Genomic DNA, 25,716 nt, shown 5'->3' with positions numbered 1-25,716 from the left:
GCTTATGAAACAAAGTTAAAAATGAGTTGTGGCATTTTAAAATGGCCATCAAAGTCACCTGATCTGAAACAGCCAGGGATTCAAAGTATATTTCTAAATAATATGGTTAGAACTATGTGCCTCACCCTGAAAAGGGCATCTAAGGCATAATTATCTGGATATTAAAATTCATCATATGAAATGTATAGCTCACAATGAGTCCTTCAAATGTCTGTGGATGAAACCTCTCGATTGAATCCAAACAAGGAGGCGGCTTGAAAATTACTTAACTATATCAAAGAATAATAAAAGAATTTCTAACAATGTATAAATCCAACTTTTCGTGAAGCATAGATTGTTCCAATTGTGGCCAGCATCAGACATGAAATATCGAACATTTCCTTGTGAGAAGTCATGATTCCAAGTTTGAGGTTTCTGTTGTCAGAGCAGCGTTGGTGAGTTGCTGTAGTGCATTTAGACGATTGTACGCAGTGCTGGCAGGAGTAAATGTTACAGTTACTGGATAGGCGGCTTTCTTCTGTCTAGTGGTGAACTTCCTGAGTATTGTGGGAGCTGCGTGCCTCCCTATTGTCTTGTATTTTGTCCTTAACTTTCCAAATCTCACTTCACTACTTGGTTTAAAGAGTACTCCACAGCTCCAGTTTTCCAATCTGCCAGGACACAAATCATATAGCAAACAAATTCTTCTTTGAAATTAAAATTATTACTGTGCTGTCTTTTGTGGCTACTGAAAAAATAAACATTTCAATGAAAACATGTGACATAAAATAATGCTTTTCTAAGATTCCTGTTGAACAGCTCCCAAAAGCATAGAAAAAGAGAAAGATATTGATAACTCAAAGACTACTCAAACCTTTTGGATCTTCTCGTGTGTTGGTATAGGTACATTGATGTACCCCTGATGGTTGTACCAGGATAAAATGGTTTGTAAAGTACGGTATGCACAACCCCATCCACCATCATTTATGTCATCCTGCAAGTAGTGATGAAAGGTGTATGATCCATACACAACAAAAACCTTTTGGAAAGCAAATAAAAAGCATCTGTAAACTCAAACATTGAAATTGCAGATTCTATAGTTATGATTTGATACTGTACCATAAAAGTGTTTGTAACAGCAAATGGCTACTTTACGAAAAGCACATATAATATTGTGAATTCTGTGCTGTACCTGGAAATCATCAGAGCTTGGTGATGGGATATATTTGTGTATTGTCTTCAGATATTTATTCGATAAATCATCATTTGGAAAACTATAAGCCATAGAACGGCGCAAAAAGGGTTTATCTTGTAGACTAAATTGGTGATGTAGCTCCTGTACACAGAAAGAAAAAGTGAACATTTTAATCTGATTACTTCATAGAAACTTTGCCACTTCAGATAATAAGTATCAATGTTCGGAAGGATCTAATTTTCACAATATTTTTTTCAATTCATCAAGGTTCACTTCGTTAATGTAGCAAATAAGTCTTGTTTCAGTTGTAAAGAAATCTGGTTAGACTGTAACCGACATACTGTGAGCAGTTTTGGTTCCCTTTCTTAAGAAAGTATATACACTTCATATAGAAAGAATGCAGTGGAATTTCATCAGGTTGATTGCTATGATAATGGGATAGTGCGGAGAAATTGAGGAGACTGAGCTTGCATCACTGGAGATTAGAAGAATCAGAGGCAAGCTCATAAAAACATACAACATGCTTAAAAGGTATGATCCAAAAAATATGTTTATCCTCACTGTGGGGTGTAGAATCAGGTAACACATTCTCAGAATAAAAGGCAAGCTATTTAGGACTGAGATGAGGACGAATGTCTTCACTAGATCTCTGGAATATCCAAGAGGACTATGAAATTGTCTGGCTATAGAATATGGTTCTACTATTGCCCACCTGTAGCCCTTGGTATAAATTTGTCATCAAGGTCTAGACAGGGATTGATAAATTCCTAGATACTATTGAGATCAAGTAATTGAGGGAGCACCGACACCAATTGGACCACAACGGTTCAAGAAGACAGCTCACTGTCACCTTCGGAAGGGCACTTAGGGATGAGCAATAAATGCTGGCACAGCTGGAGAAGCCCACATCCTGGAATGAGTTTAAAAAAAATAAGAGATAGCACAGAAATAGAATGAGGCAGACGATAAGCCATAATCTAAAATGGTGGAGCAGGCTCAAGGGGGTTGATGGCCTGTTCTTGCTCCTATGTTCCCATGATCTTATCTGCTCGCACTCAAAGTTAATTGTGCTGCTTGCTCTAACAAATCTATACATCTAGCAGCTATTAGGGCAGCTGCACTATAGATTACGAAAACTTTAAAATTATTGCCATTTCTAGAAGTGAACAATCTAGGGCGGCACAGTGGCTAGCGCCAGTGGTTAGCGGGTTCAATTCCTGCCTCGGGCAACTTTCTGTGTGGAGTTTGCACATTCTCCCCATGTTTGCGTGGGTTTCGTCCGGGTGTTCTGGTTTCTCCCCACAGTTCAAAAATGTGCAGGTTAGGTGAATTGGCCACGTTAGATTGCCCATAGTGTTAGGTGCATTAGTCAGGGGGGAATGGGTCTGGGCCGGTTGCTCTTCGGAGGGTCGGTGTGGACTTGTTGGGCCGAAGGGCCTGTTTCCACACTGTATGGAATCTAATCTAATCTAATCTAGATTGCAGTTCACTTTGCCCTCTTCCTTGGTTGGAATATCCTTTTACTCCCAAATATCTGAAATGGGGGACAACAATCAGAAAACAAAGCAATTCCAATTAGTTAATTAGTATGTGTCTTTACAAATGGCTCAAGTGTCAACTTGTTTCTAATGTGGAGCAAAGAGGGGAAAGATAACTTCTATTATAATATTCAATTGCATGGATACAACTTTTAACATATTATCGGTGTTATGATAACATAAAATATGGTCATAATGTCAGAAACAAAGAAAGTATAGGTTAATAAGCTCCTCATTTTTGTTCAATGAAATCACAGTTGATCTGTAACTACCTTTGCCAATTTTCATACCTTTTATTAACAAATATCTATCAATCCAATTTTAAAATTAACAATTGTCCTAGAACCAACAGTTACTTATGAATGAGAGATTCAAACTTTCTTTCCAAACTTTCTATGTGTAAGAAGTATTTCCTAATTCACTTTTGGGAGGGTTGGTTTTACATTTCATCTCCTGCCCCTTGATCCTCAACTCTTCAAGCAACACTATAGTTTTTCTTCATCCACCCGGTTTGTTCCCATTAACGTTTGGTAACTTCAATTAAATCCCTTAACAGTCTAAATTGTGTACAAATCTCAGTTTATAATTTCTACTCATAATTTAGCCTGTGGGATCAAGGTATCACACAGGCAAATCTACACTGCATTGCCTTAAACTTTTTGATTATTTGCTGTAGCTGTCTATAACATTTTAACAACTCTCTACATATTCCCTAAAGTTCCTTTGGATCTCTCTTGCTCCTAGCTTTCTATTTAGAACATACAAAGATCCACCCCATTTAAGTCTAATTTGGAAACACTCATAGGTACACACACTGAGATCCATTTGCCACAATCTTGCCAAATCACTTGATCCATTAATATTTTGAACATTATTGAAAAATACACATTTTGACACATTTTGCATGAGTGTCAATTCAAGGGGAAAAATTATATTTATACTGCCAGAAAAGAATACCAATTGCTTGGTAATTTAATTCTGATTGCTAGAGACATGAGGAATGCACATATTAATGCTGATTAACAGTTAACACCCATGCTTTCTTCAATTTCAAATCAAAAGGTTGACTGTAAAGGATATTAACTGTCTGTGTTGTGATAAATATTTTTTAAAATACTTCATTGATCTGTATTCTTTCCCATTAACAAATTTTCTCAGATTTACTATGAACAATCTTACTTTATAATCACCATCACCAGAATCTATAATATTAATAGCTATTTTTGTTTTACTCTTTTGAAACATAGCAATGAACCCAATCATATTATGATTGCCATTAGATATGTCTTCACATGCACTTGGACTGTTCACTGTGTACTTATTATTAAAATATTATATAATCTGCTATTGGTTCTAGGACCTATTGCTACAGGAAACTATACTGAAAAAGTAAATTTGGTATTTTTCTCACAGGGTCCAAATTGCTAATCCAAAAATTAACAATTATTTAAATACCTAATTAAAACCAGTTGCCTTTGCTATGCACTTGTAATATCTGCACTCAGATCACAACTGCTACCAGGGGGCTTATTCACAATTCCTATTCGTCTTAATGTTTTTCTACTTCTTAAAAGAGCTTAAAAAGTCTGATGCCTTTCATCATATCCTCTCTTTTCATTTAAATTTAACATTATTTGAACCACTTGGGCTAATCTCTCCCACTACTGGTTTTGGTTTCCTTCCTGAACTTTATCATCTGTTTTATTCGGTTGCTAGGTCTTACCATCTGTCAACCAGATTTCAAAGATGATTACCATGTAGCACCTTTCAAGTTGAAATTGCATCTAAAATTCATTTGAAGTATTCCTTACATTGTGATGAATGAAGAGCGCTTATTTGGATCCTAAAATTCATGTGGTCTTTCTGTTCTGATTTTGTTTCTCCAATCACATTCTTACCTTCTTCATATCCACCCTACCAAATGTGGTAAACACTAACAACACTTTGACCAAACTATCCTTCAATCCTCTGTACTGAAGGGAATATAAACTCATTGTATTCTAACTTTCCATAGCTTGCTATCAATCAAGTAGTAAAACTGTTCAGTCTGATACTGTTCTAAAAAATAACTACTGCTCACGATGAAGAACTGAAATTGAAACAGAAAATGCTGAAAATCCTCTGTAGATCAGAGAAAAAGAGGTATTGTTAAATGCTGTGTCCCTGTTTGGCTCAGGTCTAGCTACATCAAATCTGTCACAAAGTGCTGTCTCTGTTACAACACAACTATCAGACAGATCACCTTGTCGCCAGTATCCTTCCTTACTCCCTGTCGAATAATTACATACCATTGATCACTGGGCAAAAATAAAATGGTGTCTATTGAGACACTGATGTTTCAAGGAAGCAGATGGATCTGATTCAAAAGTGTTTTGAGGTTTCATTATTTGAACAACTTATTTCCCAATGAAGAACAAAAAGGAAAGAAAAAAAAGCTTTCAAAGTGATTTTGAGGCATGGGAAGTGACGCAGAAATCAGCATTTTCACTGCTTTCAGGAACACTATACAAAATCGGGAACTATAAACATACTCAACAGAGGTATCATGAGATTTAACTTGGAAGACATGTTAACTCTTAATTTTTATTAACAACCAACTAAAATCAGAACTGAAAAGACAAATTTGGATCATGAGGAATTATTGCACAGGAACAGACCATTCAGCCCATTGTGTCTGCACTGATTTTGCAGGTATTTCTGTTCAAATAGTCACACAATGCTGTCTGAAATGCCTCAACTGAATCTGCCTCCACCACACTTTCTGGTAGTGTATTCAAAGCCTGAATCACTTGTGAGAAAATGATTTTTGTCGTACCACGGTTGCTATTTTTGCAAATCACTTTAAATCTGTGCCTTCTTGTTCTCAATCCTTTAACTTGGTAGAAAGGTTATCCAGATTTCTCATGATTTTGAATTTTTTTTTATCAGATCTCCTTTTAGTCTTTTTTTTTCCAATGAGAATAGAGTTAATAGAATTAAGGAGAATCAAAAGAGATTCTATTTGTATATTAAGTACAAAGAGTAACCAGGGAGAGAATAGGGCCCCTTAAAGATCAACAGAGCCTATACGTGGAACCACAGGAAATGGGTGAGGTACTAAATGAATACTTCATGTCAGTATTTACTGTGGAGAAGGATGTGGAAGCTAGGAAATTTGGGGAAATAAATATTGAAAAGAGTTCTGTAATGGACCAGACTAAACCCCCTCAAAATATTCAGAAGATAGTCTAGACCATAAGACCCAACTGATTTTAAAGGTAAATGTAAGATGTTGCATTCCAGATGCAATGTGATTGATCAAACAACCAGATTTAAAGCAAAACACACTTTATTCATGCACTATGATCAAAATACAACAAAAGAAAGAAGGAATTGGCATAACTTAACTCTACTGGAAAACTTAATAATATATATAATAACTATTACTAATTAATGGTTCCAATACAGTAATATTCCATAAACACATCCTTGGCAAAAGGCAAATTCAGAAAATAGATTGTGTCACGTGCAACTCCCACAGCAGGAAGAGAACACCAGCTTTTTGCTGTCGCCAAGAAAAGGGAAAAAAAAATCTTCCACTTCTTTTAGTTCCCAACAGTAACTGCTGAAAGCTAAAACTAAAATTCCTGGCTCTGTGGGAGCTTGACCATACCACTCAGGCTGCTTCTTTTGTTCCAATTTTTTAAAAAATCCAAGGCCTGACAAGTTGTTTACACTAGTGGCTCTGGTAAACTGCTTGGTGCCTTAAAACCACAGTATCGTCACAGTTCATATTACAGAAGAGAAGGTGCTTGGGGTCTTAAAATGCATAAAGGTAGATAAATCCCCAGGATCTGATCAGGTGTTTCCCAGAATTTTGTGGGAAGCTAAGGAAGAGATTGCTGGGCCTCTTGTATCATCGACAGTCACAGGTGAGGTGAAGAAAGAGTAGAGGTTGGCTAATATAGTGCCATTATATTAAAATGTTGGTAAGGAAATACCAGGGAACTGTAGACCAATGAGCTTTACATCAGTGGTTGGTTAAGTTGTCGGAAGGGATTCTGAAGGATAGGATTTACACGCATTTGAAAACAGAAGGAACTGATTGGGATAATCAACATGGCTTTGTGCATGGGAAATCGTGTCTCACTAACTTGAGTTTGTTGAAAAGGTGACAGAGAAGATTGATGAAGGCAGAGTAGTAGATGTTGTCTATATGGACATCAGCAAAGTATTCAACAAGGTTCCGCATGGTAGATTGGTTAGTAAGGTTAGATCACATTATTTCCAGGGGACTGCAGATGCTGGAGATCAGAGTCAAAGAATGCGGTGCTGGAAAAGCACAGCCAGTCAGGCAGCATCCAAGGAGCAGGAGAGTTGACATTTCGAGCATAAGCTCTTCATCAGGAATGATCCGGGGGCCAGCCAGCCAATTGGATACAAAATTGGCCTGTAACCAGAAGTGTGCCACAAGGATCGGTATTGGGTTCACTGCTTTCTGTCATTTATATAAATGATTTGCATGTGACTACAGGTGGCATAGTAAGTTTGCACGACACCAAAATAAGTAGCACAGTGGACAGTGAAGAAGATTATCTCAGAGTACAACAGGACCTTGATCAGTTGGACCAATAGACTGAGGAGTGGCAAATGGATTTTAATTTAGGTAAATGTGAGGCATTTTTGGAAAGGCAAAGCAGGACAGAACTTATATAGTTAATGGTAGGGCCTGGGGAGTGTTGTTGAACAAACAGACATAGGGGTGCAGATGCATAATTCCTTGGAAGTGGAGTTACAGGTAGACATGGCGTGAAGGTGGCATTTGGCACATTTACCTTTCACTGGTCATAAAATTGAGTTAGCAGTTGGGATGTCATGTTGAGGCTGTACAGAACATTGATGAGGCCACTTTTAGAATACTGAAGACAATTCTGATTGTCCTTCTATAAGAAGATGTTGTTAAACTTTAAAGGGTGCATAAAAGATTTACAAGAATGTTGCTGGGACTGAAGGTTTGAGCTTTCAGGAGAGGCTGAATTGGCTCAGACTTTTTTCCCCTGGAGTGTTGCAGGCTGATGGGTGACCTTATAGAGGTTTATAAAATCATACGGGACATGGATAGCGTGAATATCCAAGGTACTTTCCCTAGGTGGAGAGTCCAAAACTAGAGAATATAGGTTTAAAGAGGAGTGTGGAAAAATTTAAAAGGGAACACAGGGGCAACATTTTTTATGCAGAGTGTTGTGTGTGTATGGAATGAGCAACCAGTCAAAGTGGTGGAGGTTGGTACCATAACATTTAAAAGGCATCTGAATAGGTTTATGAATAGGAAGGGTATAGGGAGGTATAGGCCATATGCTGGCAAATGGGACTAAGTCAGATTGGAATGTCTGGTCAGTACAGACCAGTTAGATCGAATAGTCTGTTTCCATGCTATATGATTCTCTGTCTCAATAACAATCTCAATTTCAAAGAATCGTTATGATGGAGAAGGATGCCATGTGGTCTATCATGCTCGTACTGGCTCTTCAAATGAGCATTATTATTTAGTGCCAACCTAATGCTTTATACACCCTTACCTTTGCATACCATTTCTATCCAAATAATCATCCAATGCCTTAGAAATGTAGAAAAGAGGAGGAGTAGGCTATTTGGCACTTCATGGCTGATCATCAAACTCAGCAATTTATTCCTGCTTTATGTGCAACAGAACATAGAACATAGGAGTAGTATGTCATTCAAAACTTTTGAAAGTCTCAATAGAACCTGCCTTAACCAGATTTCCAGGCAATACATTCCATATCCTAACTACACACAGTATGAAAAAGTTTTCTTTCACAACATGCTTACTTTTTTTGCAGATCACGTTTTTAAATCTACGCCTCCTTCTTTCTATTTCTTTTATGAACAGGGCAGCTTATCCTTATCTACCCTATCCAGTGTGTTGATACATTTTGAAAACCGCTATAGATTTTTCTGACTTCTCTCAAGGAGAGCAGTACCAACTTCTTCAATCTATCCTCACAGAAGTTTTTTATTCCTGGAACAGCCATTGTAAATCACTTCTGCCCTCTCTCCAATACATTTACATCTTTCCTATAATGTGGCACCCCATAATTGTACCTAAAACTCCAGTTAAGTCTAACAAGTGACTTCCTATTGTAGTCCATACTCATATTAATATAGCTGAGGATACAGTGTGCTTTTTAAATTGAACTCTCCACATAGCCTGCCACCCTTAATGAAAAGTGCACGTATACACTCAGGTCCCTCTGCTCCTGCATCTACTTTAAAATTGGAAACACTATTTTATATTATCTTTCACTGCTCTTAGCAAAGTGCATCACCTCACACTTCTCTGCACTGAACTTTATTTGCTACCAGTCCGTCCACTCCACCAACTTATCAATACCCTTTCAGAGCACTCCTCAATCTATCCTCATAACCGAATTTGTCATCCAATAAATTGCTGCTTTAGTAGCTGATGAACAGACTTCATTAAAGGAAAAAGTGATTGTATTCCAGTCCTACTTTTCGTAGCGGTTCCAGATCCTTTTCAGTGTATCCAGCAGGGTATATTACTGTCGTAAGAGCACTAGACTCTGGCAGTTCAAAGTGGAATGCTTGCGGAATTGGGACAGACTTTCCTTTTGTAAATCTCTGAATGCACTGGTCCATCTCATATAGCTGTGTAGAAACTGCTTTTACAAATTGCTCTTGCAGCCTGTCAAAAATATAATTAATAATTAAAAGCATGTTCTATATTACATACGGTGCACCACTGAACAAAACAAAAACTATTGCAGATACAAAATTAAATAAAGTTGTAATTTAGCTTCACTGCTATCTACCGCTTTCTCTTCAAACATTAGGAGAAAATAAAACCTTTACACGAAGTAAATTTGGAAACCATCGAATGTTTTCACTCATCAATGAAATCTGTAGCTTTGCAGTAGCAAATGTTCTTTCTAACATATTAAAAATCATCATAACTCATCAAAAATTCTCTTCATGATAAAAGCAGAAAATCTTAATGCAAAATACACAAATCAAAATTTCAATATAAAACCATTATTGGAATAGAGCTTGGCTCTATCAATGGAGAAATGTCAACAATTTCTGAAAACAAAAATGAACTCTCAGAAGGAGAAAGTGAGGACTGCAGATGCTGGAGATCAGAGCTGAAAATGTGTTGCCTGAAGAAGGGCTCATGCCCGAAACATCGATTCTCCTGCTCCTTGGATGCTGCCTGACCTGCTGCGCATTTCCAGCAACACATTTTCAACTCTCAGAAGGAACATTGTACAGCAATGAAAAAAGGGTGCTGCTGGTTGGTTGGAAAGTCAATTGATTGGTTGAAACATTGTCATGAGAAATGCACCAGGGAAGTACTGTCTGTAAATTAACAGAATGTACTCCGGTGTAAAAGCAAGAGATCTTTTTATTTAGAATTTATGGTATTTCAAATATATTAATTGACCCTTCTACTCCAGGCTCATGTACTACGTATGAGGTCAACACAATCCTCAGCAAATACACTTGCCTGTTTTGACTTGTCCGGAAGAATACTAAGCATACAATTTCAGCACACAAATGACAAGATAACTAAAATGCTAGTGTTTCAATATGGCGGCAGACTGGCAGGGCTGTTTGCGCACTCTTACCCAGGGCTCATCTGCTTTATTTTTTGTTCTTTTCTTTTGCTCTTTTTCTTTCATTGTTTTTGACTTTTTTTCTCTTTTGTCCTTTGTATTTTCTGTGGCTGGTTGGTCGGCATCATCAGTGCGGCACTAAGAGCAGGCTGCATGTGGAGTGGCGGATGTGACTTCTCCCAGCAATTGGAGTGGCCGCAACAGCAGCAAGAACATTCATTTAGCATTTGGGATTGGTGACAGTAGCAGCAAGGATATCCTCCCAATGTTCAGGTGCCAGTAGCAGTGGCAGTAAGAATATCCTCCAGGCATTTGGGACAGGCAGCAGAAAAACTCCTCTAGTGATCAGTAGCACAATGGTCTGGCAGCAGAGCCAGGGACTCTTAGTGACAGTAGGCCTAGAGTCAGGACGCTTGACCTGGCAACATGTTCAAAGACTTCTGGTTATTGGTGAGGCAGTGGCAGCAGCGGAGCTGGGGACTCGTGGTTGTGGGCAATTGTCGATTCAGTGGCCTCAGCGAAGTGGGCCCAACAGCAAAGAGATGGTGCCTAAATGTAGCAACTCCTGCACTGGTGGGTATCGTGCAGACAGCAGTGAGGCGGTGGAGGTCTCTCTTTCAGTTACTGGAGGCTAGGTACAGGTGTGGACTGGGTTGAAAAGACTCTGAACTTTTTATGAATTTATTTTTCTAATTTATTTCTATGATCTGTAAAGCTGGACTTGTTATTTCTTTACTTTTCTATACTCTTTTTTTCCTGAGAATTTATTCTTTAGAATCTGTACCTAGTAGCTTTCAGCCTAAGATGGCACCGTTATGCGGCGACTTGTAAACTTTTCACTGTACTCATTTTAGTATGTGACAATAAAGCTAATTCAAGAAAATTCTGTTATGATTTGCATGTATGATTTGTGCATTTAAAATGTGAAGAAGTAACTAGTTGTCTTAAAGAGTTTTGTCTAAATGTGCACGTATGCAAATATGTATGAATATTTGAATCATGCATCAGAACAATGATACTCAGAATGGAACAGGAAAGGGCAGGCAGGAGAAGAAGCATAAAAGCTTTTTCTTATACAAGCATAAAAAAGAGCAAATAGGAACAAAGGTCAAAATTAACGTCTCTTTACTTAAGTGAATGTGTTATTCAGAACTAAATAAATAATTTAACGGCACAACTAAAGGCTAATAGGGATGACCTATGCAAATTCATGATTGTTAGGAGGTCAAAGTTGTAAACTAAATATCCAGAGTCGACATGACCTCTCGAAGGCAAACGCAGCAAGGAGAGGCTGGTAGTGTCGCTTTGCCAATATGAGATGGAGTAAATGTTAAAGGAAAAAATGATCGTGGATCAGATAAAGTAAAATCCATATGAATGGAAGTTATAAACAACCAATGAGAATCACTGCTGGAGTAAAAGATAGGTCCCCAAACAGTAACTGTTCTGTAGAACACAGAATCAATTAAGAGATAATATGGGCATGTTGAAAAGGTAATAAATCAATTATAATCTTCTTGTAGATTGCGAAGATCAAATTGGATGTGGTCAGCACTGTTGCTTCACACCACCATGGACCCGGGTTCAATTCCAGCCTTGGGTGACTGTCACATTCTCCCCGTATCCCCGTGGATTGCCATCCGGTACTCCGCTTTCCTCTCTTAATCCAAAGATGTTCAGGTTAGGTGGATTGGCCATCTAAACTGTCTAGTGTCCATTGATGTACAGGCTAGCTGCCATTAGCCATGGTAAAACAGCATTACAGAGATAGGGTAAGGGGCTGGTTTTGGGTTGGATGCTGTTCAGAGGCTTGGTGCAGACTCAATGGGTTGAAAGGCCTCTTTCCACACTGTAGAGATTCCATGATTCTAGATAGCGATGAGTTAAGAAATCAAAAAAGAGTATTTAAGCTGATTTCCTATGCTGTGGATCAAACTAGAGATCAGACTGTTTTGGATCTAGTAATGTTTATTAAGGCAGGTTTAATAAATGATCTCAAAGTAAAACATCCCTGAGGAATCAGTGATCATAACATGGTAGAATTTGGCACTCAGCGTGACAGTGAGAAACTTGGGTCAGAAACAACATTGCTAAATAATGGTAATTACATGGGAATAAGTTCAGAGTTGACTGGAATGGATTAGGAAAGGAGTTTAGCAGGAAAGGCAGTCAATGAACAGTGACAGATCTTTAAGAAAATATCTCATGACTCAGAGCAAATAAATACTCTATCATCCCTGAGGGTAGTGAGTCTGTGGAATTCTTTTACTGTTGATGACATAAGTTGTTCAGTATATTTACAGCTGAGATGAACATATTTCTAATCACTAAGAGATTTAAGCATTATGGGATAAGGCAGGAAAATGAATTTGAAGATTAAGAGATGAGCTATGATCTAATTGAATAGCAGTGAGGGTGCAATGAGCTTAATGGCTTACTTCTGCTATTAGTTATTTTGTTATATAGTATTTAAAAAATCAAATGCAACAAACTGCCTGTACTTTCCCACTCATACAGACATACTGTTATACAGCACAGAAACAGGCCTTTGGTCCAATTCGACCATGCCAACCACATATCCTAAACTGATTTAGTTCCATTTGCTAGCATTTGGCTGATATCACTCTAAACGTTTCCTGTTCACATGCCTATTCAAATGCCTTTTAAATGATATAACTGTACTTGCTTTCTCTGGCAGCTTGGTCCATACACGCACCACACTCCGCAAAAATGTTGCCCCTCAGGGTCGCTTTTAAATCTTTCCCCTCCCACCTTAAACCTTTTGGATTCCCCTGTCCTTGGCTATTCACTCAATCCCCTCACAAATTTATAAACCTCAAAAACCTCAAATTTATAAACCTCAAATGCTCCATGGCAAAAAAGACCTAGCCTATTCAGCCTCTCCCTATAGCTGAGATCTTCCAATCTCAGCAACATCCTTGTAAAGTAGTAGAAAGTGAGGACTGCAGATGCTGGAGATCAGAGTAGAATGTGATGCTGGAAAAGCACATCAGGTCAAGCAGCATCTGAGGAGCAGGAGAATCAACATTTCGGGCATAAGCCCTTCATCAGGAATTCACCACACCACCAATTTTGATGTCATCTGCAAACTTACTAACAATACCTCCTATACTCACATCCAAATCATTTATATAAATGGCGAAAAGCAGTGGATAGACCCAGCACCAATCTTGCTGCATACCACTAGTCACAACCCTCCAGTCCAAAAAACAACCCTCCATCACCACCCTGTCTCCTTTCTTCAAGCCAATTTTGTATCCAATTGGCTTGCTCCCCAGGATTCCATGTGACTTAACCTTGCTAACCAGTCTACCATGCAGAACTTTGTCGATTGCCTTGCTGAAGTCCATATAGACAACAAATGTTGCTCTGCCTTCATCGATCCTCTTTGCCACCTCTTCAAAAAACTCAGTCAAATAAGTTAGACACAATTTTCCATGCACAAAACCATGCTGACTATCCCTAATCACTCTTTGTCTTTCCAAATGCATTTAAACCCTGTCTGTCAGAACGCCCTCCAATAACCTGCTCTCTGGTGACATCAGGCTGTCTGATTTATGGTGTCCTGGCTTTTCCTTACCACCTTTCTTAAATAATGGCACATTAACCCTCCTCCAGTCTTCCAGCACCTCACCTGCAGCTGTCGATTATATAAATATCTCAGCAAAGGTCCCAGCAATTTATCCATCTTTATGCATTTTAGTACGTACAGCATCCTCTCTTCTGTAATTTGATTCTAGTTTTCCAAGACATTAGCTATGTTCATAGATGAAATATTCTTCCAATAGCCAACCCAAGTCCCTTCAGGATTTCATATGAATCAATAAGATCAACTGCAGCTCCATAGGTTAAAGATCCAAATGTTCAATCTTTCTTTGTAAAATAACCAAATTTACAAAACCTCACTCATAACTTTCCTTCTGTCGAACTCCGTACCCCCTTTACAAAGCTCACAAATCCTTAGATGTCAAATGCGTGGCTAGTCAGCCTCATCATCTTACTCCCTTCAAATGTCTTTCTGTGTCCTCAGTATTTTATCTCAGTACTCTCTTCAGAACTGGCCCAATATGTTTATACTGCCTCTGCCTGTCTGCCAAAATACATGACCTCATATTTCGTTTCATAGCTTTAGACTCTCGTTATCTCATTTTTGAAGGCTTCCCATTTTTCAGCTGTCCCTTTACCTGCGAACATCTGCCCCAATCAGCTTTTGAAAGTTCTGGCCTAATACTGTCAAAATTTGCCTTCCTCCAATTTAGAACATCAACTTTTAGATCTGGTCTATCCTTTTCCATCACTATTTTAAAACTAGTAGAATTATGGTCGCTGGCCCCAAAGTGCTCCCCCACTGACACCTCAGTCACTTGCCCTGCCTTATTTCCCAAGAGTAGGTCAAGTTTTGCATATTCTCTAGTAGGTATATCTACATACTGAATCAGAAAATTTTCTTGTACACACTTAACAAACTTCTCTCCATCTAACACTATGGCAGTCCCAGTCCATGTTTGGAAAGTCAAAATCCCCTACTATAACCACCCTATTACTCTTACAGATAACTGAAATCTCCTTACAAATTCTTAATTTCCTGCTGACTATTAGGCGGTCTATAATACAATCCCAATAAGGTGATCATCCCTTTCTTACTTCTCAGTTCCACCCAAATAACTTCCCTGGATGTATTCCCAGGAATATCCTCCCTCAGTACAGCAGTCACACTATTCCTTATCAAAAACGCCACTTCCCCTCCTCTCTGCCTCTCTTTCTATCCTTCCTGTAGCAATTGTATCCCAAAACATTAAGCTGCCAGTCCTGTCCATCCCTGAGCCACGTTTCTGTAATTGCTATGATATCCCAGTCCCACATTCCTAATCATGCCCTGAGTTCATCTGCCTTCCCTGTTAGGCCTCTTGGTTGGAAGTAAATGCAGTTTAAGTTATCAGTCCTACCTTGTTCTCTGCTTTGTTCCTGCCTGTCCTGATTGTTTGACTCTCTTGTTATTTATGCAAATAATTTGGATGTGAACATAGGAGGTATTATTAGCAAGTTTGCAGATGACACCAAAACTGGACGTGTAGTGGACAGCAAAGAAGGTTACATTAAAGTACAATGCAATTTTGATCAGATGGGCCAATGGGCTGAGGAGTGGCAGATGGTTTAATTTAGGTAAATGCAAGGTGCTGCAATTTGGAAAAGGATGTTCCCAGGATTGAAGGATTTGAGCAACAAGGAAAGGCTGAATAGGCTGGGGCTATTTTCCCTGGAGCATTGGAGGCGGAGGGGTGACCTTATAGAGGTTCATAAAATCATGAGGGACACTGATAGAATAAATAGATAAGGTCTTTTCTCTGGAGTGAGGGAGTCCGGAACGAGAGAGCATAGATTTAAGGGACTTAAGGGGCAACATTTTCACATAGAGGGTGGTACATGTATGGAATGAGTTGCCAGAGGAAGTGGTGGAGGCTGGTACAATTACAGCATTTAAAAGACATCTGAATGAGTATATAAATAGGAAGGGTTTAGAGGGATATGGGACTAGATTAGGTTAGGATATCTGGTCGGCATGAATGAGTTGGACCGTGCTGTACATCTCTGTCACTCTATTTCTATCTGCCATTTGTCTAACCATTCTGCTCACCCTCAATGTTTGCCAAACCACCAAGTTTGGTTGTTCTGGCAAGTAGTTACTTTTGAATGGTTTGTAAAATCATGCAGAGAAGTTGCACAATTGCTAACAGAGAATTAATGAAGGAAAAGGGATGAGGTTGCTTCCACTAATGATCGAAGCAAGGAAGGGATGAATATATTTACAAGACATTGCATTATTTAGGTGTCAGCCAGAGAGCTAGGAATAAAATGAAGAGAAACTTCTTTAGTCAAGAATTAAAAGAGTTGTTAGGATTTGCAATGTGTTGTCTGGGAGAGTAGTGGAAGCAGATTTCATATGAAGATTCAAAAGAGAGCTGGATATATATTTGAAAACAATGAATTTATGGGGCTATGGAGACGGGGCTGGAGAATTTCGGAAGATAGTAAAGATACGATAGGTCAACTGGTCTCCTGTATTGCAAAATTCAATGATACTTCCATGATATTGACTTGTTCCATTTAAGATTGGAAGGGGATCAATGTTCACTGTAAATGTATTCTTCTGGAGTTCAGTGTACAAACTTTATTTTGAAATAATTTTGACGTTCTTCCTCATTTATTGATTTACCACCATGTTATTTTTGCTGCCACCTACTCATAAAAACATGGTTTAATAAACACTGTTTTAAGAACAAGTCAATAGCAACACAAGGGAAAATATAAAATTTTCCGAAACATACTTAAGACAATACCAAAGAATATAAAAGAAATAGAAATAGTGTGTCTCTCGACAATCCAGTCCATTATCACAAAGTATGCTGTAAATGCCTCAGAATAAAACCAGATAATTTTGGACAGCCAGCTTCAATGCCTAAAGAAAACATTTAGCCTAAGATATTATATAGCCAACGTGTTTAAAATGATTTTACCGAAATATTACTGACTCTGGATTATATGTTGCATTGTTAATAAATAGAACAATACATACTGTCCCCATTCATCCTCTGGATTAGCAAATACGACCACATCAATGGGGAGAATCAGTCTGAAGTGGATTCGTGAATTTTTATTGTTCTGAATAGTTACAATTTCAAAGACATCAGGCCTTGTCAATTCAAACAAAAGCTCTAGGTTTACAACTTTCTGAAAGTAAGAACAAAATGAGTTATTAAAATAGCTCTTCACAAAAAAAAACCATTTCACCATCAAGTCCTGAGAAAGTAATATGCATGTTAATCTGAGGCATCTTTGAAAAGTGTATTTACTGACCTCTATTTGAATTGATTTTACTTACAAATTTGAAATACTCTCTGGTTTCTCAAACATTAATGCATTACATGAGGAAATCAACTACTGCCTGCAAAACTAAACGGATAGAGCTGTGGGATTTCATGCAAAAGACGCAGAACACTATTGTAAATACCATGATCAAGCCTTCTTATGTTCTCAGGGAGATAGTATCCAGTTTTCTAAATTATCCTTCCAACCACTCTTATTCTTCACTGAGTCTATCAGTCATTTCCATTATTAAAAAGTTTGATGAGAAAAAGTGGACTTCGCCTCTGTTACAACATGGTGACAGATAGCCGAACCAAATCAGCTTTTCTACTTCTGTATAAATCCGAAGACACCCAAAGTCACTCAACTGATTCCTAACTAGACTTTTGAATAACCCACCCCAAACTTTGCAAATAATTAATTTTCAAGACACAGGTTTTATATCTTAAAGAATTAACTACTTATTAGATACACAGTAACTGTAGCAGAAGGAAAGTTAAACAACACTGTAAGCTCATTAATGTCTGTGTTTTATGCCTAAAGCATTTATTTTTAGCCCCCATTCACACAAAGACAGGCAAACAAACACAGTCAAGCAATAAACAGGCAACAAAACTGGCCAGATTATTTAAAAGGCTTTCATGATGCATTGTATCACAAGTTATGAACTCCTTGGCTGCTTTTCTGGAAATTTGTTCATGATCATGCTACCAGTTCCTGAAGAAGGGCTTATGCCCGAAACATTGATTCTCCTGTTCCTTGGATGCTACCAGTTTTCAGCATGCTACCAGTTTTCAGCATGCTATCAGTTTTCAGCATGCTACCAGTTCACCCATGCAAGGGCAGTAATACTTCAAACTCAACATTTTATTCTTTGGGTTTCCAGAAGCTGATGTATCAGGCTAGGCAGAGCACTTTCAAATCTCATACTGTCTCATCAGCAGCCCAGAAAACATAATTCAAAAGAATTAAATTCTGCCTCCTCGTTGATAGTCTGATTAACTCTTTCCAAATTGCTGTGTTTTGGAGACTGATTAGCAAGATTAGATCTCATGGAATACAGAGAGAACTGGCCATTTGGATACAGAACTGGTTCGAAGGTAGAGGACAGTGGATGGTGTTGAAGGGTTGCTTTTCAGACTGGAGGCCTGTGAGCAGTGGTATGTCACAAGGATTGGTGCTAGATCCATTGCTTTTCATCATTTATATAAATGATTTGGATATAGGAGGTATAATTAGTAAGTTAGTAGGTTACACCAAAATTAGATGTGTAGTGGATAGTGAAGAAAGGTTATCTCAGAGTATAATGGGATCTTGATCAGATGGGCCAATGGGCTGAGGAGTGGCAGATGGAATTTAATTTAGATAATTTTGGAAAAGCAAATCAGAGCAAAACTTACACACTTAATGGTAAGGTCCTGGGGAGTGTTGCTGAACAAAGAGACCATTAAGTGCAGGTTCATAGTTCCTTGAAAGTAGAGTTGCAGGTAGATAGGACAGTGAAGAAGGCGTTTGGTATGTGTTCCTTTATTGGTCAGAGCACTGAGTATAGGAGTTGGGAGGTCATGTTGTGGCTGTACAAAACATTGGTTAGGCCACTTTTGGAATATTGCATGCAATTCTAGTTTACTTCCTATTGGAAGGATATTGTGAAACTTGAAAGGGTTCAGAAAAGATTGACAAGAATGGTGCCAGAGTTGGAGGATTTGAACTATAGGGAGAGGCTGAATAGGCTGGGGCTTTTCACCGGAATATCAGAGGCTGAGGAGTGACCTTGTAGAGGTTTATAAAATCATGAGGGGCATGGAAAGGATAAATAGACAAGGTTAGGGAGTCCAGAACTAGAGGGCATAGGTTTAGGGTGAGAGGGGAAAGATATAAAAGGTACCTAAGAGGCAACGTTTTCACACAGAGGGTGATAAGTGTATGGAATGCGCTACCAGAGGAAGTGATGGAGGCTGGTACAATTACAGCATTTAAAAGGCATCTGGATGGGTACATGAATAGGAAGGGTTTAAAGAGAGAAATGGGCCAAATGCTGCAAACAGGACTAGATTACGTTAGGATATCTAGTTGGCATGAACAAGTTGGACCGAAGGGTCTGTTTCCATGCTGTATATCTCTATGACTCTACAATTGTCATAGGGTCTCTTCCAGGCTTAACAGAACCAAGTACCAGGTACTGAATTTGTTAATAGCCAACTTCTGCTATCTCTTTAAACATGATGCTCTTCTGGCGGTCACTGTGTCTGTTAGGATCCTTTTAACCATGAGTTCAAAAGTGCAGCCTGGAAAAACATCACAGATCAGACGGCATCCAAGGAGCAGAAGAGTCGACGTTCAGGCATAAGCCCTTCATCAGGAATTTGTGTGTGTGTTGGGTGGGGGGGGGGGGGTGCGGGGGAAGAGGTAGCTGGGAAGATGATAGGTAGGTGCAGGTGAGGGGTGATAGTGATAGGTCTATGTGGAGGGTTTAACAGAGGGAGAGAAAGAAGATGGACAGGTAGGACGGTTCAAGAGGGCAGTAACTTATTGGAGGGTTGGATCTGGGATGGGATGGGGGGAGGGGAAATAACAAAACTGGTGAAGTCAATGTTGATGCTGTGTGGTTGGAGGGTCCCAAGGCAGAAGATGAGGTGTTCTTCCTCCAGTTGTCGGGTGGCTTGGAATTGGCGGTGGAGGCGGCCCAGGATCAGCATGTCCTTCGCAGAGCGGGAGGGGGTATTGAAGTGGTTGGCCACAGGGCGGTGGAATTGTTTGGTGCATGTGTGCCAGAGATGTTCCCTGAAACAGTTCACGAGTTGGCGTCCTGTCTCCCCAAATGTAGAGGGCACCACATCGAGAGCAAGGGACACAGTAGGTGAGGTGTTTGAATATGCAGGAAAATCCCTGCTGGATGCGGAAGGACCCTTTGGGGCCTTGGACGAAGGTGAGGGGGAGGTGTAGAAGCAGGTTTTACACCTCTTGCGGTGGCAAGGGAAAGTGCTGTGTGTGGGTTGATGGGGGGGGGAATGGACCCAACAAGGAAGTCGCGGAGCGAATAGTCTCTGCGAAACGCAGATAGGGGTGGGGAGGGAAATATCTCTCTGGTGGGGTGGTCTGATTGTTGGTGAAAATGGCGGAGGTTAATGTGCTGAATCAGGAGATTAGTGGGGTGAAGGACGAGGAGGGTTCTATCCTTGTTGCAGTTGGAGGAGTGTGGTTCAAGGGTGAAGGTGTGGGAAGAGGAGGAGATGTGCTGATCCTCACTTTCCACCCCACTAATCTCCAGATAGTGCGTATTATCCTCTGCCATTTCCTCCACCTACAATCAGACCCCACCACCAGAGATGTATATCCCTCCCCACCCCTATCTGCGTTTCGCAGAGACCATTCGTTCCCTGACTCTCTCGTTAGGTCCAAGACCTCCACCAACCCACCCTCCATGCCTGGCACCTTCCCTTGCTGCCCCAAGATGTGTAAAACCTGCGCCAGAACCTCCCCCACACCTCCAGCCCAAAGGATCCTTCCATATCCAGCAGAGATTTTCCTGCACATTTAAAACACCTCATCCACTCAGCCTGTTGCTCTCGATGTGGTTTCCTCTACAATAGGTGGACAGGAAGCTAATTTTCAGAATGTTGCAGGGAACATTTCTGGGACATACGTATCAAACAACCCCACCAACCTGTTGGTCAACCACTTCAACTCCCCCTCTCACTTCCCCGAGGTCACTCAAGTCCTGGGCAGCCTCCTACACAGCCAAATCCAAGCCACATGACGACTGGAGGAAGAATGCCTCACCTTCCATCTTGGGACCCTCCAATCATACAGCATCAACATCGACTTCACCAGTTTCTTTGTCTCCCCTCCCCTTACGACACGGGGTAAACCCTCCTGCTTAATTTAAACCAGCAACACAGAAAAGATTTATCCCGTGAAGTCATCTGTGAAAGTTTGAGAGGCCAAGAACTATTTAAAGTAGAAATCAGAAACTTTATTTCTTAAAGTATAACGGAGAATAATTAACTCAACTATTTACACCTCCTTTCTCTCACCTATCTTTACCTTCCCTTCTATAATACTAGTCTGATAAAACTCCCAATTAAGATTTACAGGAAAATTCAAATTTTAAAACCCAGCCAGCGATCAAATCTCTTTAGATTTAGTAATCTAATCTAATCTTATCTTCATAAGTAGATTGGCTCTCCAGGTCAGTGTTGAGGTTTTTCTCTGTGCAAACTCCTTCTCTAGAAGGTACCTCTGATGAGCAGTTTGTCTGATGGCAGTTCTCCTCCCAACTATTCAATTTTCTCCAGTCTTTTACCCCAAAGCATCAGATTGTGTCATTGGCTTTTAAGATTGTCAATATACTCAATTTAAACTTGACTGGAATTTGATATTTTTCAGGGTATAATTTAAACTGATTGGCCTAATTCGAATCTGTTTTGTTGTTTCCAGGCAACTAGTTACCCCAGTAGCTGGAGAACATTACATTGTGCCTTATTGAGAACACTTGGTGCTGTCACTGCTAGCTTTTACTCTCTTAAAGGTATAGTACACCCATATCTTCATAACACGGGTCAGGAAATTGCAGAAGGAGAACAGAATCCTTGGTCTTGGAGTTTGGAGATGAGTTTTGTTGTAATTAAGGTGCTGAACATGGAGCTAAACTCAAGAAATACAGTTCAAGTCAATGACAGCATCCTTGTTATCCAGATGCTCCAGGGTTGAGTGTAGGGCCAGGGAGATGACGTCTGCCATGGACCAATTGTGATGGTAGACAAATTGGAGTGGATCAAGGCAATCTGTGGGGCTGGAGTTAATGTGTGCCATTACTGACCTCTCAAAACACTTAATAATGATGGACGTCAGAGCTACCAGGTGGTAGTCATTAGGGTGCATTACCTGATGTTGCTTTGGCACTGTGGCAATAGTGGTATTCTTGAAACAGGTGGGAACCTCAGATCAGAGCATGGAGAGGTTAATGTTATTTATGAACATTCCTACCAGCTAGACTGTGCAGGAACAGAGCACACAGCTGGAGACTCCATCCAGTCCAGTTGTTTTTTGTGGATTCACTCTCAAGAAGGCCAATCTGATGCCTGCAATGGTGACTGAGAGTCCAGGTGCACTCAAGGCTGTCGGGGGCAGATGACATCATTTCATAGACCTTCTATTCAAAATGACCATACAATGCTCTGGATCTATGATTTAGGAGTACAGCAAACAAACAAGCTGGTGGGTGTTGCATTTGGAAGCAAGCCTTGTACTGCAAAGACAAATTCTGAAAAATCTCTGAATACAAATCAATAAAAAGCAACACATTTAGCAAAAAAAAAAAGCCTTCATGTAAAGATCATGGTCACCAAAGACCATTCTGATGTGTCAGAACAATTACACAATATACATATTGTATACATGGAGTATGTAGACCAGAAAACTCCAAATATCCAGTATGGGATCAACATTAAACAATAATGATGCCTCTGGCAAACCCATCTTTTCTTGGCCACAAATGAAATCAAAATGATTTGGAAGCACCAATCTATACGTGAATTTATTACCCACATTTACAAAATGAAGTATCCACATTGAAACTTTATTGCTGGAACAGCACAGCAGGTCAGGCAGCATCCAGGGAACAGGAGATTCGACGTTTCGGGCACAGGCCCTTCTTCAGGAATGATTCCTGAAGAAGGGCCTGTGCCCGAAACGTCGAATCTCCTGTTCCCTGGATGCTGCCTGACCTGCTGTGCTGTTCCAGCAATAAAGTTTCAACTTTGATCTCCAGCATCTGCAGACCTCACTTTCTCCTCGAAGTATCCACATTGCCAATGAAGCTAGTTAAGTTTATCTTACTGTATATTGGGAGTCACAGCATGGAAACAGATCCTTCGGTCCAACTCGTCCATCCTGACTAGATATCCTAAATTAATCTAGTCCATTTTCCAGCATTTGGCCCATATCCCTCTAAACACTTCCTATGCATATACCCATGCAGATGCCATTTAAATGTTGTAATTGTACCAGTCTCCACCACTTCCTCTGGCAGCTAATTCCATACACATACCATCTTTTGTGTGAAAACGTTGCCCCTTGGATCCTTTTAAATCTTTCCCCCCTCACCTATCCCTATAGTTTTCGACTCCTCCACCCCAGCGAAAAGATCTTGAGATTTCACCCTATCCATGCCCCTCCTGATTTTATAAACTTCTATATGGCCACCCTTGAGCATCCAACCCTCCAGGGAAAATAGCCCCAGCTTACACAACTCCCTTATTGCTCAACCCCCCAGTCTCTACAACATTCTTATAAATCTTTGCTGAACCCTTTCAAGTTTCACAACTTTCATCCTATAGCAGGGAGGCCAGAATTGCATGAAGTATTCCAATAGTGGCCTAACCAGTGTCATGTACAGCGGCAACATGACCTCTCAATTCATAAATTCAATGCACTGACCAATAAAAGTAGCATGCCAAATACCTTCTTCACTATCCTAACTACCTGTGACTCCACTTCCAAGGAACTATAAACTTGCACTCTAAGGTCTTTGTTCAGCAACACTCCCTTAGAACTTACCATTAAGTGCATAAGTCCTGCCCTGATTTGCCTTCCAAAATGCAGAACAAGCAAAAACTGGTTGAATTTCTTAAAATCATTAGATATGTTGCAGAAACATTTGAAATAAAAACAAACCATTTTCAAAGATATATAGGCTTACCAGAGGTTTAATCTTTACAGATTTCCTTGCAGGAATCCTTTTAAGGTAGTCATTGACTTCAATGCTGAAATAAAAATTGTGATAAGACATCACACAAATAGAGCCATTTGCACATAATTCATCATTTCCATTCATTTAACTAATCTATTGATTTTCAACTGGCTGAAACATTTCTGCTCACTGAAGTACTTTTTAATCCACAGGTAAAATAACAGTTACAATATAAAATAACAGCAATCAAGGCATTTAGTAGACAGTTGTAAAACCCATGCAACCTACTCCAATATTAGGGAGGGTAACCAGCCATCCTGGCCCATGCTGTGTCCAGATCCTTTCTGTTGAGTATTTCACTCAGTTGTAACAAATCACAATTAGGAAGTCTAATAAGAACATAATGAGACAGAACAGTCTGTAATAGCTGAGGCAACAGAAAAGACAAAGTAGTCTGCGAACCCAACTGGCCCTATGCATCTTCTTTCCTGAAATCTGAATACTTATTGGAAGAACCCTCCCAAAGACCAACTAGTCAACCAAAAGTGGTAACATGAATTGAAATTCTTTATTGTCACGTGGATTCAAGACAAAATACAGTGAAAAGCGTGTACTACTGCTCGTACATAAGCACTATTCACAGAATAAAGAAAGATAACTTAAAGAGAGAGTACAATTTTTTCTTCTCTGCTGCTGCAGCATACTGCCGTCAGACACCTGCTTCGAGCTTTCCAGCCCATGCCATGCCAGCAAGAGGTCTTGCTTTGGGCTTTCCAGCCCAAGCCATACCGCAGAGTGCGTCCTGCTTCGGATTTCCAAGCCCACGTCAAGCTGGCGAGAGTGTCCCGCTCCGGGCTACACCAGCCCATGGTTTGCCACATGAAGAGTCTCGCCCTTCGGGCTTTCCAGCCCATGCAATGATGCCGAGACAGTGTCCCACTCTGGGCTTTTCAGCCCATGCTATACTGCATGGATGTCCCGCTCTGGGCTACATCAGCCCACACCCTGCTACTGAGTGTCCCGCTTCAGGCTACACCAGCCCATGGCTTGCCACATGAAGAGTCTCGCCCTTCGGGCTTTCCAGCCCATGCCATGATGCCGAGACAGTGTCCTGCTCTGGCTTTTCAGCCCACACCGTGCCAGTAAGTGTCCCGCTTCGGGCTTTCTTGCCCATGCTATGCCATTGTGAGGCGCCTACACTGATCGACTCTGTAGCCTTGCTGCCTCTGAAAATGCTGCCACCATTCCAGAGCCCATCGAAGCTGCCTCCTGCCAAAGAACTCTCTTTACAAGGTAAGTTTGAGGAAGAGGGAGAAGGAAAAAGAATAATAGAAAAAATGCAGAGGAGGAGCAGGACAAGCCCGGGTACAGGAGCCCAAACGCTGTCCCGTCCGCTGCTGCCATCTTTGTATAGGCAAAAGTAAGACCATTGTGTTTACCACCAAAAATGGCTAGAAGAAAGTTAAACTGACTTAGTTGGCAGAGTCCTGAAAGATATATCTGTCCATAAGTGCCTGTGGAAAATAGTGAGAGAATCAACATGAGGGAAAAGTGTACTGGATTTCACTCATCTACCAATCGCAGATGCATCTAACCATGAAAACATTGATAAGTGTGACCACTTTAGAGAAACAAAATTCGGATTTCAGTCCATACTCACGCCATCGTATTGTGCTGCTTCCACCTGTCTCAACAAGATTTAGCATATGTGTTGCATCACAAAACTGAATATCCATGAGTCATTGTGGAGAATCTGCAGCAGAATAGTATCCTATCACAACCTGTAACACGATT

General features: G+C 40.1%; 1 protein-coding gene across 2 annotated transcripts in view; it reads right to left on the bottom strand.

Annotated features, from left to right (window-relative positions):
* LOC122556135 (ufm1-specific protease 2-like) overlaps window positions 1-25,716 on the bottom strand; it is a 64,924-nt gene that overhangs the window by 7,535 nt on the left and 31,673 nt on the right. For both annotated transcript variants that reach the window (XM_087973427.1, XM_087973421.1), the window contains exons 4-8: window positions 23,932-23,995; window positions 16,939-17,093; window positions 9,223-9,415; window positions 1,172-1,315; window positions 854-1,018 (exon numbers count right to left, since the gene is read on the bottom strand). In XM_087973427.1, coding sequence (XP_087829553.1) covers window positions 854-1,018; window positions 1,172-1,315; window positions 9,223-9,415; window positions 16,939-17,093; window positions 23,932-23,995 — 721 coding nt within the window. The remainder of the gene's footprint in view (window positions 1-853; window positions 1,019-1,171; window positions 1,316-9,222; window positions 9,416-16,938; window positions 17,094-23,931; window positions 23,996-25,716) is intronic.

The sequence above is a fragment of the Chiloscyllium plagiosum genome, unplaced genomic scaffold (genome assembly GCF_037043375.1).
Source record: "Chiloscyllium plagiosum isolate Xiang-an unplaced genomic scaffold, Cpla_swu_hap1 HiC_scaffold_2, whole genome shotgun sequence".
In the NCBI taxonomy this organism is placed as follows: Eukaryota; Metazoa; Chordata; class Chondrichthyes; order Orectolobiformes; family Hemiscylliidae; genus Chiloscyllium; species Chiloscyllium plagiosum.
Note: the sequence above shows the minus strand (reverse complement) of the source record. Positions and strands in the feature narration are given on the sequence as shown.